Source organism: Phodopus roborovskii, unplaced genomic scaffold (assembly GCF_943737965.1).
Source record: "Phodopus roborovskii unplaced genomic scaffold, PHOROB, whole genome shotgun sequence".
NCBI classification, from domain to species: Eukaryota; Metazoa; Chordata; class Mammalia; order Rodentia; family Cricetidae; genus Phodopus; species Phodopus roborovskii.
This window is the reverse complement of record NW_026126517.1, coordinates 46,636,350-46,651,784: the sequence shown is the minus strand read 5'-3', so window position 1 is coordinate 46,651,784 and position 15,435 is coordinate 46,636,350. Positions and strand designations below refer to the sequence as shown.

The following is a 15,435-nucleotide window of genomic DNA, read 5'->3' as shown; positions in this document are numbered from 1 at the left end:
TAGCTGTGTAGGCTGGAGAAGTGGTTTGGGATGATCAGGAAAGAACATAAGGGCTGGAGAGATGACTCAGCTGTGAAGAGAATGTACTGCTCTTGCACAGGACCAGAGTTCAGTTCCCAGAAGCTACACCAGGTGCCTCACAACCACCTGTGACTCCAGCTCCAGGGGGACCTGCACTCGTGCACATAACCACACACAGACACACAACTGTGCACAATTAAAACAAATCATAAAAGAAAGGGGAAGGACATGAAGATTTTCAGTGATAAAGTAGCCATTTAAATTTGTTGATAGTTGTACCTGGCTATCTATAAATTCCACTTTAAAATAATTTCAAATGTATGGCTTTCATACATAAACAACAAACAATTAAAAACCTGTGATTTAAAAAATTCTAGTTAAGAGAATCTAGTTAAGACACCATTAGGACCTGAGATAGTTCAGCAGTCAAGAGCACTGGCTGCTCTTGCAGAGGACCTGGGCTTCATTCCCAGCACCCACACGACTCCTCACTGTAACTCCAGTTTGGCATCTAAGGACATTGTATGTGGTGCACAGACATACACATACATTCAGACAAAATATTTGTACATATAAAGGATAAATGAAAATTTTCAGCTTTCAATAATAAAAGTTAAAAAAAATACTTAATTTCAACAGTAATACTGACAACAGAAGCCTCTTTTCAAGTTATTTTAAAAGCAAGTGATGGATAAAGGAAATAAACATTGTGAAGTCATTCTGTCAAACACGGGTGTAAGAGATTGACTGCTTTGCTACTGGATACAGTGTGTAGCCACCACTATCTCTGCTTCTTGAGGATGAAATGATCTCAAGTTTTGAGCACACGCATGTCTGTGTTTGAATCTTAGTTCTATCACTTTTTGTGATCTTGAGACCCTTCCTGAGTTTCCTTCCATGCTGATACCCACACACCTAAGTCTTGTGGGAATTAAATTACTACATACAAACTCCCTAAATCTCAGGGAGATAGCTCAGTGGTTAGATCCCTTGCCACACAAGTGTGAGGACTTGAGTTCAGATGACCAGAGCCCACATAAATGCCAAGTGGGTATGGCTGTTCACCTGTAATTTCAGTCTCAGCAGAGATACGCTATCCTCAGAGCAGGCTGTCAAGTTAAGACTGGCCATATTTATAAGCTCTGGGTTTGACAGAGACTTTGACTCAGTGAATAAGGTGACAATTCCTCACCTCACCCTCAGGTCTCCACATGCACACACACACAGGAGATAAGCATACATACAATGCAAACACACATGAAGATAGAAAAAGGAAAAACCAGCCTAGTACATGGCAGGCATTTCAGAAATATTTAATACTATGTGAAAATATTTAACAAGCTGCATTAGGCAGAGTTTTTTTGGGGGGAATAGAACCAATAAATGTAGATCTCTTTGTTGCTGTTGTTGCTGTTGTTTTGAGACAGGGTTTCTCTGTCTAACAGCCCTGGCTGTCCTGAAGCTTGCTTTGTAGACCAGGCTGGCCTCAAACTCACAGACCCACCTGTGTCTGCCTCCCAAGTGCTGAGATTACAGGCATTCGCCACCACCTGGCATGAAAGAGCATTACATTAATGGAATGGGTGGTTCAACAACAGCCATCTATACACTGGAGAAGCTGAGAACCTCGAAGCTGCTCAGTCCACAAGTCCTGGAAGAGTCCTGAGTTTTGCTGGTCTTTAGTTCACATTGGAAGGCTAGGGAAGCTACAGTATGGTGTTAGGGAAGGATGTCCACCATACCGGCAAAAAAACCAAAGCAAGCAGGCAAGAAACACAACCATGTCCTCAGTAACAGGCTACCTGTCAGGTGTCACACTGTGGAGGGTCTTGTTCCTTGGTCAATTCTTCCTGGAAATGCCTTCATACAGTGCCCAGAGGTGAGAATCCTAGGGCAATCTGGTTCAAGCTGGCAATCAGGAATGATCATCATACATGACTGACATATAGCCAGCCTAAAGTCCTGGTTATCTTATACACGGGCACTGCATATATAGGGTACACACACACTTACGCAGGCTGTCTTAGAGTTTCCATTGCTGTGAACAGACATCATGACAATGAGGCAGGGTTTCTCTATGTAGCTTTGCAGCCTGTCTTAGAACCAGGCTGGCCTCGAACTCAGAGCGATCTGCCTGCCTCTGCCTCCCGAATGCTGGGATTAAAGGTGTGTACCACCACTACCAGACACAATTTTTTTTTTTTTAAGTTAAAAAGCAAAAAGCAATTATTTGGTTTGACTGACTCAAAGATATTTATCTACTATAATTCCTAATTCTGGCTGCAAATGTGAATTCTTGGGGAAAGATTTGAGCCAATTCAGCTCTCTATTCCACTAGAGCCCTGCAGTCAGGTGTGCCAGGCAGTGGTTCCACACTCTGTGAGTTTGAGGCCAGCCTGATCTACAGAGTGAGTTCCAGGACAGCCAAGGCTTCACAGAAAAACCCTGTCTTGAAAAACCAAAACCAAACAAACAAGAATAACCAGGTGTGGCAGCAGTCGCCTGCAGTCATAGCATGAGGAAGGCCAAAACAAGACAGCCATATGTTTGAAGCCAGCCTAGGACTACCCTGCCTCAGAACACTAAGGAACTACTCATGATCCGGACAAGAAAGGGGGCCATTGAGATGGCTCAGTGGCTCTGGTACTGGCCACCAAGCCTGATGAATTCAGTCCCTAGGACCCATGCAATGGAAAGAGAATAACTCCTTCAAACTGTCCCCACCCCTCACACACATTTAACTTAAAAATATATTAAGATCAGGGGAGTGGGGGAAAAAATGTATAGCTCAATAGTTAACTTACTCAAGGCTGGCCTTAAAACTTTTCTTTGCTGCTTGATGGCTTAAGTTATGCGTGTACACCACTATGCCTGAACATGTCAAATTGAAGGGCCTAAGAATACTAGGTATTTGCAGGTGAAGCAGAGAAGATTCACCTGTAGATAAGAGAATGGTTTAAATGTTGTACTTTATGAAGAACACAAAAAGAGAATAACTTACTCTTTCCAGGAAGGACTCAAAAAAAAAATCTGAGAATGGAGGAAAGTGTTGCGTAACAATCTAGCAAGTGATATAAGTATGGGCCAGGTGTTTTCTACACAACTCATAAGCTTTGCATCTTCACTTGCATCCTTTTACACGAGAAGTTTCTGACTTCAGCAACTTGTCCACACTGGTTCTCTTGAATAAGCACAAGCTTCCTGTTTCTAAACTCTTAACATTGCAGGGAAGCATTTGGACAGTGCCACACTGAGCACAAGCCCCTTCTATCTCTAGGTGTGAAGAGTACATCTTCCTTTATATCCAGCTTTCACTACATACTCAGGCACATCTCTGCTAATTAGTGTCCTAAGTCTCAGAGCTACTCTCAACCCCTAAATTACCCCAGGTGGGTTTCTCAAATCTTCTAAACTAGAAAAAGCTGTAACTATGGCAAAATGAGGACAATATTGTCTCAAGACTCTTGCAAAGACTAGCACCATTCAAAGCAAATTTATTAGTACTATGGATTGAACAAAGGGACTTTTCCACATTAGGCAAGACTATTACTGCTAACCACTAAACATACCCAGTCCCCCTTCAAACAACCTGTAAAATGGTCTATGAAGCCCAGGCTGGGACCACATACATCATACACGTAACACGTAAATACTCCAAATATGTTTTTTACATATGTGTGTATTTGCATGTTAATATTTTCCAACTTTGTTTTTTTGAGACAAGATCTCCTATGTAGCCTTAGCTGGCTTTGAAGTCATGGGACTTTCCTGTCTCAGCCTTCCAGAGTGCTGGGATTACGAGCAACCCCATCTGGAGCTGTATAAGCACATGGAGTATGGATATGTGAAGCTGTGCATGCCTACCCTGTTGTCAGCTATTATTCAGCTATACAGAAACCAATCTGAAGCATGGTTTCACTTAGGCGGACTGACCAGCAGAGTCTTCCCCCAGCACTGGGGTCAGAGGCACACATGATCATGGCCCATCTTCTTATGTGGGTGCTGGGGATTTGAACTCAAGTCCTTGTGTTTGTAAAGCAACCACTCTTAGCTACTGAGCCATCTCCCCTGTTCTTAAAAAAACTATTTTTTAATAGCACTTCAGTTGGCTGAGAATGTAACTCCATGCCTAATAGACAGGAGACCAATTAAAAGAACAAACAAAAAAACTAATCAAAGAGACATTAACAAGGCAACTACTTCTGAGATGTCCAAGTGAGGACTGTGCAGGGGATGAACTATGTATGCCCTTGGTTGCTTCTTAGCACCAAAGTAGTCAAGCCAACCATGTGCAAGGGTTCCTGCTTAGAAGTGAGGCATAACAGCATCACACTGCCTAGCTACCAACAGGAGAATGACCCAGTGTCTGCAGCCTGCTAGTCAACAACACTGAAGATTATATTGTGCCACTCTAAGTGTCAGGAAGCAGGAAATGGAAGTCAGAGAGACAAGGACACACTCACACACCCCCACAGCTGTAGGACTGGACATGGAAAAATACACACACACACACACACACACACACACACACACAACCCCCACTGTAGGGCTGGACATGGACACTCTTACACACACATCCACAGCTGTAGGATTGGGCATGGACACACACAGCTGCAGGGCAAGAAGGGGCAGATTATGAGAATCAGCTGCAGTTAAGAGTAAGCTCCGCTTGAGCTAGGCTTGATGACATACACCTTTAATCATAGCACTCAGAGGAGGCAGCCTGGTCTACAGAGTTCCAGGACAGCCAGGGCTGTACAGAGAAACCCTATCTTGATAAAGATTTATTTATGGTTTAACAAGTGAAAAATCCCATGCACAAATACCAAAGCACAAAAGGGGAACCTGACCCAAATCACAAGCCAATGCTAACACTTCCTTGCTCGCAAAAGGGGCATGCATCTCTTCCTTGGTCATGTCCATCCCCAACTCTTGAACCAAAACACTCCTCTCAATTGGCTATCGGATCAGTGACAATTGGCTATCGGATCAGTGACAGAATTCAAGTAACAGTCTCAAAAAAAAAAAACCAAAGGGGAAGATTCCCAAAGACCCAGACTCCAGAGTCCTCTGGCTGGTGGAAGCCACTCAAAAAACTGAGGCATCTCATGCCCCTCCATCCAGGGCCACATACTGACAAGAACTTCTCCAAAGACTCCACACCAGAGTACCACTCCCTCCATCTGTCACTAGGCATGAACAGACTACTGTCGTGACCAAGACTCTCGGTGGTCTGGGTCTTGGTGGCTAGTTTCTATGAAAGATTTTGGGACACTGTTGTGAAATACACAGTGTTCTGTCAAGAACTCCTACCACAGGTGCTTAACAAAGGGTAGGGAATTTCTAACACATCCCCAGACTGCAAATGCTGCCATTTCAGTTCCTACCAAGGCTGCTGCTTGGTACTCACTGGCAGGAAGAAGGCTGAAGGACTAACCCCTGAGGCTGCAACAAAGACAGACACACGTCTACATCTAAGTGTGGTTTTTACTCTCACCAAGAGAATCTTGACAGACTAGCATTTACAAAACCTGACTGATTCACCCACCTAGAATCTAGACTCTCCCATTTCTCAGAATTTCTCAGAATTAGGAGATGGAAATGTTATCACAATTCTGAGAGGTGGTATTCATCCATCAAACTGTGAAGATCTCCAACAAGTGCAACTCACCTGCTCGACTGAGTATGAGACCCTTGCAACCCAAGGCACATGGACCAGGCCTCCTTCATCTATGGAATCTTATACCACACAAACCTGTACAAGTGTGCTGCTCCCTTACAGAAAGTCTACCTTCAGTTTACAGTTAAAAAGGTCCTCAACACTTTAGCAACTATACAGAATATGAAGGTTTATTTCAAAAAAGATTACATTTTTTTTAAACCAGGGTACACAGATGCACTTAATGTAACAGTACCTTCTGCAAAAATAGGTTACATAATACTCCGAAATGCAAGGAACAATCTTATTCTCTAAAAATTAGACAGCAGGAGTCTGAAGCTCAAATAGCCTTCAAAATGGAGGCAGCAAACACTGGTGACACACCACAGGGCTATGCTGCAAATGAAACCACTACCGCTCGGCTGCAAACCATTCCTGTTCATACAGAGCCGAACAAAACTGCCTCGGTGCCAATCCTTTCAAATGGGTCTTGGTGCTGCAAGAAAAAAGTTGAATGACACACAAAACTATGAAAAGTTTCAACAGAACTATTTAAACATCTTCTCTAAAATTGAGAAAAGCAATCATGTTAAATTTTTTAAAAAAGAAAACCAACAGTCAGATAGAGCTCTCAGCAGTCAGAGGTCCTCCTCATGAGTAGTCAAGTAAAGTTTACAGGAGATCTCAATAAATTATCTTGAAGCTGTGGCAGGAAGCTTGTGTTCAAAACCGCCGTGGAGGTCCACTCTTAAACGGCTTAAACCCGGAGCTGCTTCCTCTTGGCATGGAGTTGCCACTCATCTGTACAATCCTATTAACTGGGGATGCAGTGCTGAAAGGGGTTTAAAGCAGAAATAGGGGTCAGACAAACATTCACAAGAAATACCTTCACAGTACTTACCACTCATAGGCTGCTCTCTGCTTTCCTGACCTACACCCAGACCCTAACCTTGTAAGGTAGACACCATCACTGAGCCCTCTTTACCAAGGAAGAAACAGAGACCTGAGAGTATATCTTGTCCAAGGTGCAGAGCTAATATGCAGTAGGGAGCAACAGTATGACCCTGGTACTCTAATTTCAATGCCTGCTTCTTCAGAAGCCAGATGCTGGTCACATGACAGGACTACAGCAAGGCTTCTTCAAATTCCCACCCTGGATCACAGCCACAGCCGCCGCCACAGCAACGGTGAAGGCTTGTGCAAAGTGCAAACCCACAGCTTGTTCAGATCTCCTGCCGCCTCTTCGTCTCTTTTTAAACAGGATGTAATTATGAAGATGAGGAAACCTCAAACTCAAGATCCTCCGTTAGCCTCCCCCTGCTAGTCCTATGGCATAAACCACTCTAGCCCTGACTCAGATCACACCAGGTGGGACTCTCTAGTCTGTTTTTAATTGACAGTTAAGGAGATTGTGGTACACACTACAGCTTCAAAAACTGACTCCCAGAAAGTCACTCAACAATATTTCCAGTATCTTTATGTCTAGAGCAGCACTATAGATGTCAGTAAATGATAGGAAAAAGGCACTCCAGAACTCTATGTAATGGAGAGGTAAAAATTGACAGTGAAATACTTCAAATGAAAGTGGCTGTGGCCGGGCAGTGGTGGCGCACACCTTTAATCCAGCACTTGGGAGGCAGAGGCAGAGGGATCTCTGAGTTCCAGGACAGCCTGGTCTACAATGTGAAGTTCAGGACAGCCAAGATTGTTACACAGAGAAACCCTGCTCAAAAAAACAAAATCAAATAAAACTGACCTAGAACTCTGGGTTAAATCTGTGAGTTACAAAAGCCACTGTGGCTTTGAACCAAGTAAATGACACAACAAATGTGCGATCCCATGGTCATTGAGAGGTAGTATGAATGTCAGGGAGGAGTTCTCTGAAGCCCTGGCCCAGATTGAATACAGGAAAGGGCAGCATCAGAAACACGCTTAACAGCTGGGTGCCATTTTTTATTTATTCTAGGAAAAAAGAAAAATCGAGACTGGGCAATGCTTTCCCCAGCCAGGGTTCTGAAGATGGCAGCACTGATAGAAGAAACTTGAGGTGAAGAAAAAAAATAAAGCATTACATGGAGAGGGCAGTGAAAAGTGGTGCCTGAAGCTGGTCTGCTTGGAGGAGGCAGAAAGGAGTCTAGAAGGCAGGAAGAAAACAAAGGGCTTTTAGTCCCAGCACTCAGATGGCAGAAGCAGTTGGATCTTTGTGAGTTCAAGGCCAGCCTGGTCTACAGAGCAAGTTCCAGGACAGTCTCCAAAGCCACAGAGAAACCCTGTCTTGCAAAACAAACAAAAAGAGAGCTGAGCCAGCATGGTGGAGCATGCCCACTCACCACATCTGGAAGGCTGAGTGTGAAGGCAGCCCAGCCTACATAGTCTAAGACCATCTCAAACCGAGCAACCAAAAGACTTCTTCAAAATGAGGAAAGCAACAGGGTGAAACAGCATACAGTAAGGAGCCCAGAACCAAAGAATGGCATGGCACAAGTCACTGGTACTCTCTGCAGGTGAGACACTGCAGCAGGAGAGCAAAGCAACAGCTTCTCCAAAACCAGGGCATAAGCAGAGAGCAAGAAAGCTGGTGAGGCCACAACAGTGGGGTTTTACCAACTTTAGTGTAATCTCAAACTCTAACAATCTTTAAGGAAAGGACCACTCAGTTATAGAACAGCAGAAAAGGTCTTAACAGATTAGCAACTCACCTTGAATGCTGGGTTATTATGCCTGCTCCTGACCGGCCATCAGCCATTCGCCTCGTGTCATGGTAGCCAGGCCCCTGAGAGGGTGGGCCATGCCACTCTTTCCTTGGTCCACTTGTGTCCCGTCCATGACGTTCCACTACATGTCGTTCTTCAGGGTAGTGCTGGGGACAGCACATGAAAGGGTTAGTCCTGGCCCCTTTGAACCATGCACTGACTCATGCTGCTCTGCTTTAATATCAGAGCAAAGTAGCAAAATGTCTAAGAATGTAACGGATGAAAGGTGTGACCACCTATTCTGGCAGGAGCCCCTCAGTACCCTCATTTCTATGTTCACACCCACTACTACTGTAGCACTATTTGCAAACAGGAATTTCAAATGCTTGCACAGATCTGAAGAGCTCTCTATATATACAAGAGGTCAAAAGTTAAAGGGAAGTTAAGGTTGGCTATCTGATCAACCCATCAGAACAACTTGCAAACTATATAGAAAAAACTGTCCAATTTTACACAACACTACTTAGTGCTATGGCTCGGACACGGTGCTCCATTATGGCCATACACAGTGTGGGGACATAGGAACAGAAGGATTTGCAGAACTAAGGACAAGAGGAGGAGTCAAGGCCTGTTAAGCAAAGCTGTTGGCATCCGCACAGGCTTAGAGATGGACTAACATTGTCAACTTCCTGACAGGGAATCCAGGCTCTCCTCAGGAGACCTTTTTTTTGAAGGAATTCTGAATGTAGGGTACCGGTCTAGAATAATTTCTTAAGTTCTACCCTAAATAAAACAGAGTACCTGCATTATGTGCTCAGTTTTAAGTGTGTTCAAGGTAATCAGCTTAACAAACTTGTGCAAATATTTCTCATTAAGACACATTAATATCACATAACCACTGAGCCACAAACCTACTTCATAAATGTGCTAGGTGAAATGATGCACAGTGATACTGCACATTCCAAGGCAGTAAAACATTTTCTAGCTAAATCAAACATGCTATCAAGGAGGGCTGAAGAGGTTTAGTACATAAAGTATTTTCTGTCCTAGTGTGACCCCCCACCCCACATAAAAAGCTGTGTTTGTTGGTCCACACCTGGGAATCGGAGGTAGGTCAATCCCTTGAGTTTGGGCTACAGAGAAACCCTGTCTCAAAAAACAAAAACAAAGAGAAAGAGAAGGACTGGGAAAGAGTAGGAGCTGCCTCCCTCAGGGAAAGTAGAAACACAAGGCCCCTGGAGTGGGCTAGCTACTATGACTAGCCAGAACTGTTGAGCTCAGCTTCAGCAAAAGACCCTGACTCAGTAAGTGGGAGACAGTCGAGGACACCAAACATGCTTGCATACCCATGCCAACACATGTTGCTATAATGAAACCTGGTGTGTATTCAAGTGTGTAACACAAAAAAAGCTCCAGATTCCATCTGGCACAGAACTTATAAAAGTGTATTCCTTCAGGCTAGAGATGTAGCTCAGTTGGTAGACTGCTTGACTAGCATGCATGAAACCTTAGGGGTTGGATTCCCAATACCATAGAAACCAATTTGTGCCTATAATCCCAGCACTCCCATGGTCAGGGTGGGAGGGTAAAAGATGAAGGCCACCCTTGGCTTCACCCTCAGCTGCACAGCATGTTAAGAAGCCACCTGGAACACAAGATACTCTTTCCTTCTTTTTTAAAAAATGGGTTATTTATTTTTATTTTGTTTTCCCTGTACGTATGTATGTATGTGTGTGTATGTATATATATGTATATATATATATGTGTATGTGTGTATATATATATATATATATATCTTTAGGGAAAAAAATATCCTTTCTATCCATCTATCCATGCTGCAATCACCTAACATGACAGTATTTTATCAATTAAGAGAATGCTTTAAGCCGAGTGCAATTTTTGCATATTTGTGTCATTTATAGATACTTTCCCTCTACTAAGCTCAGTAAATTAAATATTCAAGTCAACAAAATATCAAAAGATTAAAAGTTGGGACTCAAGAGATGGCTCAGTGGTTAAAAACACTGGCTGCTTTTCCAGAGAACCTTCGCAGCATCACTTCCAAGCACCCACATAATAGCTCACAACTACCTGTAACTCTAATCCCAGTGGATCTGATGCCCTCTTTTGGCCTCTGTGGATACTGCGTGCACAGAACACATGCAAACAAAACACACACAATAAATTTCTTTAATTAATTAATTATTTTCCCAGAAAGGGTTTCCATGTAAGACCAGCTGTCCTGAATCTTGTTTTGTATAGTAAGCTGACTTCAAACTCAGAGATCCACCTGCCTCTGCCTCAGGAGTGTTGAGATTAAGGGTGTGTACCACCACACCAGGCTTACATAAAATACAGAAAATTTTAAAGATAAGAAAAATATTAAATAATAGAAAGCAATTTAAAATAATTCCACTTGTCTACTTTTGGAAAACAGAGCAAAGGCATGTGACTTTTACTTGAGTTCTACACTTAATGTGCTAGCTTCAGCAATGCATACACTAAAATCAGAACAGAGATTAGTATATTCCCTGCTCGAGGATGATCTGTGTTTTTAAAAAGCCAAATTATCATTAGGAAGGCTCACAACTGTCAAAGCAGAACAAGAATTGTGATAAAGACAAAGTTTGAGGACCAGTAAGATGGCTCAACAGGTAAAAGCAGTTGCTATGCAAGCCTGGCCTGAGTTTGCATAGTTCTGGAACCCATGGTAGTGCACATCTGTAATCCTAGCACTGCCAGAGTGAGGGGCAGACAAGGAAAATCCCCTGCATGCTTACAGACCAGCCAGTTTGAAACAGACTCTGCCTCTCTACTAAGTGGGAGGAGACAACTAATTGCCAAAATGTAGTTCTATGACTTCCATATGTACCATGGCACTTCGAAGATCCCTCTCTCCCTCAACACATTCCTCTCTCCCATATATACACATAAAAATACTTTATCGGGCATAATGGTATAGGCCTTTAATCCCAGCACTCAGGAGGCAGAAGCAGGTGGATCTCTGTGAATTTGAGGCCAGCCTGGTCTACAGAGATAGTTCCAGGACAGCTCCCAAAACCACAGAGAAACTCTGTCTCGAAAAACAAACAAACAAAAAAAAAAACCCCAAAACTTTCTGTAACTCTAGTTCCAGGGGATTTGAAGTCCTCTTTTAGATTTCATAGACACCAGACATAAAAATGGTGCACAGATATAACACGGCTTAATACAGATGTACAAGAAGTAGGCAAAACATCCATACACATAAAAAATAATAATAATAATAAATAATTAAAAAAAAAAAAAAGAGTAAGCATCCATCCAGTGTTCCAGAGTCTTCTAAGGACTCAATAGAAAACTCCCAGCAAGTTTTACCTGTGCTCCGCTTCCTCTGTCAGAAATGACTCCTCGATCTCCCTCTCGGTTTCCATAGCCTGAGGCACTACTTCGATTCCCAGGGGGTGCTCCCCTCACACTGTGTCCTGAGACTTCTCTCCCAGATCGCTCTGGCCTTTCAACTCTGTTAACACAGCACGAGAATGATCAAAACCTCACTTCAACTCTATGAACTCAATGCACAGCATGCCGTGGAGAACAGCATAACTACCTTGACTCCCGTTTGTCTGTGGACATGCTCCCTTCACTTTTCCATGAGGTTGGTCTGGAAGGATTGGGCCCAGCTTCTCGAGGGTGTCTAGGGTGAGCAACCTCAGCTCTGTCATGAAGGATTACTGTTCTTCTCTCGTCTCTCTCCCCTCGTACCTCTCGTCTGTCTGTTTCTCTAAGTTCATTTCTTGGTGGTGGAGGCTCATTTCTTCTGGAATCACTGAAGTTTTTGGGGTACCTTTCAAAGCTTGGCTCTTCTCTTCGGGCTGCTGGTCTTGGCTTTTTCCCTTCACTTTGACCAACAAACCGCTCCCGTCTACTGATAAAAAAACAAATGTAGATCCTCAAAAGCATTTACTTGCCCTTACTTTCAACTTCGTTTGCATAATGTGTAATCATGAAACTTTCTTTCAGGGGAATTTAGGGCAAAGCCACCAGAAAAGCTCCATTACTAACAATTTCCTTTTAAACTGAGCTATGTCTAGCACAAAGGTTGGTTTCTTTTCCAAGAGAAATGGTATCAATTGAGTTACTACCAGCCTGATGTTTCACTACTCCTGACAGCTACAGCACATTTAAAATTAGCATTCCCCACTCACACTTGCTTTTATATAACTTTTTATTGGTTTTAATGATGCAGTATCTCAAACTGCTGTGTCGCCCTCCGCTGGTCTCGACTCTTCAGCCTATACCTCCCAAGGACCCCATCCAATTGAAGAAGAGAAGACCACTTCCCCATCAGTGAAAACCAAAGTAAACAATTTGTTATGAACACTCAATTTGACTCAGCACTTCAAAATCTTACAGAAAAGCAAAGTTAGGACTAGCAAAGCTCCTACTTTGAACGTAAGAATTTCAGTGTGTCCATACCTTTCAAAGGATGAGGACTGCACAGATGCAGTGTCGGGAAACCTGCCCCGCTCTCGGTGACTGAATTCAAGGAACCTGCTCTGTTGGCGATAGTCAGATCCATGGCCAAATCGTGCATCTGTATCTAGAGACAGCTTTTTAGTCTCACTCCAGTAAGGGTCATCTCGCCTTGAAGAGAAATGTTTGCTCATTTATACAAATTATTTTATAATAATTGAACAGCATTCACTTGGAATCATAGATTCCCCATTGGAACTACAGACACAAAAGGCTACCAAACTCAAGACAGAACAGTGAGGAGCTGGGACAGGATTAACTGTTAAATCCTGTTGTCATAAACAGGAGAGGAGGAAAACGGCTGAAAAAAAAAAGTTGCCTGCTTTTGTGTGTGCACGTGTCTAAGTATTTCTCTGGGTGCATACAGCTGTGTAGTTGGAGGAAAGAGGTCAACAGGGGTACCTTCCTCTGTCACTTTCGGCCTTATTTTCTGAGACAGGATTTCTTGCTGAACTGGGAAGTTCACTGACTGAACTACATTAGTTGACCAGAGAGCACAGGTTTCTGCCTGTCTCTACCGCTTCAGGGCCAGGACTGCATGAGTGCTGTGGAAATAAACTCAGACACCATGCTTGCTTGTCAATCATTCTGCCCATCTAGTCATCTCTCCAGCCTGAGCTGTCTATTCTCACATCTTCAAATGGAAAAGACCACACCTTCATAATGGATTCTCACCAACTGTTTTCAGTTACCTTCCTTTTCCCCTAAGTGCTGGGGATGGCCCAAGGAAGCAAGGACTCCATTACTGAGCTACATCCTCAGCCCTCAGCCTCTGTGAACCTCATACAGGCTGAAGAGGTAAGACCTGAGCAGTACACTGGGTCCTGAATACTGCAATCTTTCCCCTTCCATGTTAGCCAGGACCTTTTATTCCAGAGCTGGGAGCATGTACGTTCCAATCCTCTAACCCTTGCTCACTAAGCACAAGATAGTGAGTGAAACTCTAAGGAAGAAAGCAAGCACTACCTATGATCTACATCACGCGGACGTTTCAAAGAATTCCTTTTTTCTTGTTCATAACGGAGCTGCTGCTGTTGCCTTCTGAGTTCCTCTCTCTCTCGAGCAATGCGTTCAGCTTCCTTGCGCCGTTCCTTCAGATACACAGGAATGAACCAAATACAAAGTAAAGATAGAAGGTAAGTGTGCATCTGGGTTAAGAAACCATCCGAAAAGCACCAGGCAGAGCACACAACTGGGACAAACACATTAGATATTAATCACCTAGACTATAGCTACTGTTGGGTAACATTAGAATAATAGGGGTTGAGTGGCAGAAACTGGTGAGCATTTTGGGGAAGGTCAGGTTTAGTTTAATAAATTAACTTAAACAAAAGCACCTAAAAGGAATGAGAAAACTGGCTTCTTAATATGATGCAGAGAACTAAGTGCCATAAGCCCTAGGTGGCAACTATGCAGAGAGGCATTTCCTTCCAGCCTTGGGAATGATTCCCATGATAGTAAGGAAGTACTTGTTATTTTCTAAGTCTGGGATGGTGACAGAGCCTGGATCACAACTACTCTGGACTCAGTCCTATGCTCATATTATTAGGCTGCCATGACACTGCAGAGCTACAGGTTACTTGCAATTGGTAAGGAAGTCACTGTTCAACATACTTTTAACTAGTGCCTAATTCATTATCTGTCAGGGACATGTCAATGCTCATTCTGATCTACAGGAGCTTTACAATAAGTAAAGCAAACTTGAGGGCAAAAATCACAGGGTTTGCAAAGGTGAGTTGTTCAAGATGAAAAGATTTTCTGACTGCACCTGTTCAATACGAATGCGTTCCCTTTCCAAGCGTTCGCGTTCCATTCTCTCTCTCTCTAGTTTTTGCCTTTCAATTTCTAGGCGCTCTCTCTCTCTCTGTAAGCGTTCCCGTTCTTCCCGTTCACGAATTATTCTAATGCGTTCACGCTCTCGACGCTCTCTTTCTGCAATCTCTCTTCGTCTAACAAAAATCAGTATTTAGAAATACTTAAATTATGCTAGCACTGTGTGAAAAATAATAGCTTTGAATTTGAACTTTTCCTTGTGATTGGCAATTTTAAATTTCACATTAATCTTAGTAATTTTAATCGGAAAGAACGCAAAATAAAACTTTAAACATATTCAATCTTATCACTTATTTATGAGTGTCAACTAAGCAGCTAAATTTTACACACTATTTGCCTTTTAGATGATTTGGTTAAATGAAAATCCCACCATAGTAAAAACCCAGTAATTGACATTTTAAAATGTATATAAATTTATAAAACTACAATTTTTCTTTTGGCTTTTTGTGATAGGGTCTCACTATGTAGCCCTGGCTGGCCTCAAACTCACTATGTAGACCAGACTGGCCTTGAACTTGCGGCAAACCTCTTGCCTCTGCCTCCAATTACTGAGATTTCAAGTGTGTGCCATCATATCAGCTCAAAACTGCAACTTTTATCAATTATTTTTGATAGAAATTTTCTAATATCTATTATATATCCTTATCTCTTAAATAATGTATATACTTCATTCTGATGGCTTGGAATTATAATCACAAACATAATTATGGCAAA

At 42.8% G+C, this 15,435-nt stretch overlaps 1 protein-coding gene across 8 annotated transcripts in view; it reads right to left on the bottom strand.

Moving 5' to 3' along the window:
• Positions 1-5,850: 5,850 nt before the first annotated feature.
• Positions 5,851-15,435, bottom strand: part of Sltm (SAFB like transcription modulator) — a 45,484-nt gene continuing 35,899 nt past the window's right edge. For 6 of the 8 annotated variants that reach the window (XM_051197900.1, XM_051197902.1, XM_051197904.1 and 3 more), the window contains 7 exons: positions 14,657-14,837; positions 13,855-13,979; positions 12,832-12,999; positions 11,963-12,280; positions 11,731-11,875; positions 8,380-8,540; positions 5,851-6,512 (listed from right to left, as the gene is read on the bottom strand). In XM_051197900.1, coding sequence (XP_051053857.1) covers positions 6,404-6,512; positions 8,380-8,540; positions 11,731-11,875; positions 11,963-12,280; positions 12,832-12,999; positions 13,855-13,979; positions 14,657-14,837 — 1,207 coding nt within the window. In that variant the 3' untranslated portion in view covers positions 5,851-6,403. The remainder of the gene's footprint in view (positions 6,513-8,379; positions 8,541-11,730; positions 11,876-11,962; positions 12,281-12,831; positions 13,000-13,854; positions 13,980-14,656; positions 14,838-15,435) is intronic. The other 2 variants (XM_051197901.1, XM_051197903.1) reach the window with 1 other exon arrangement.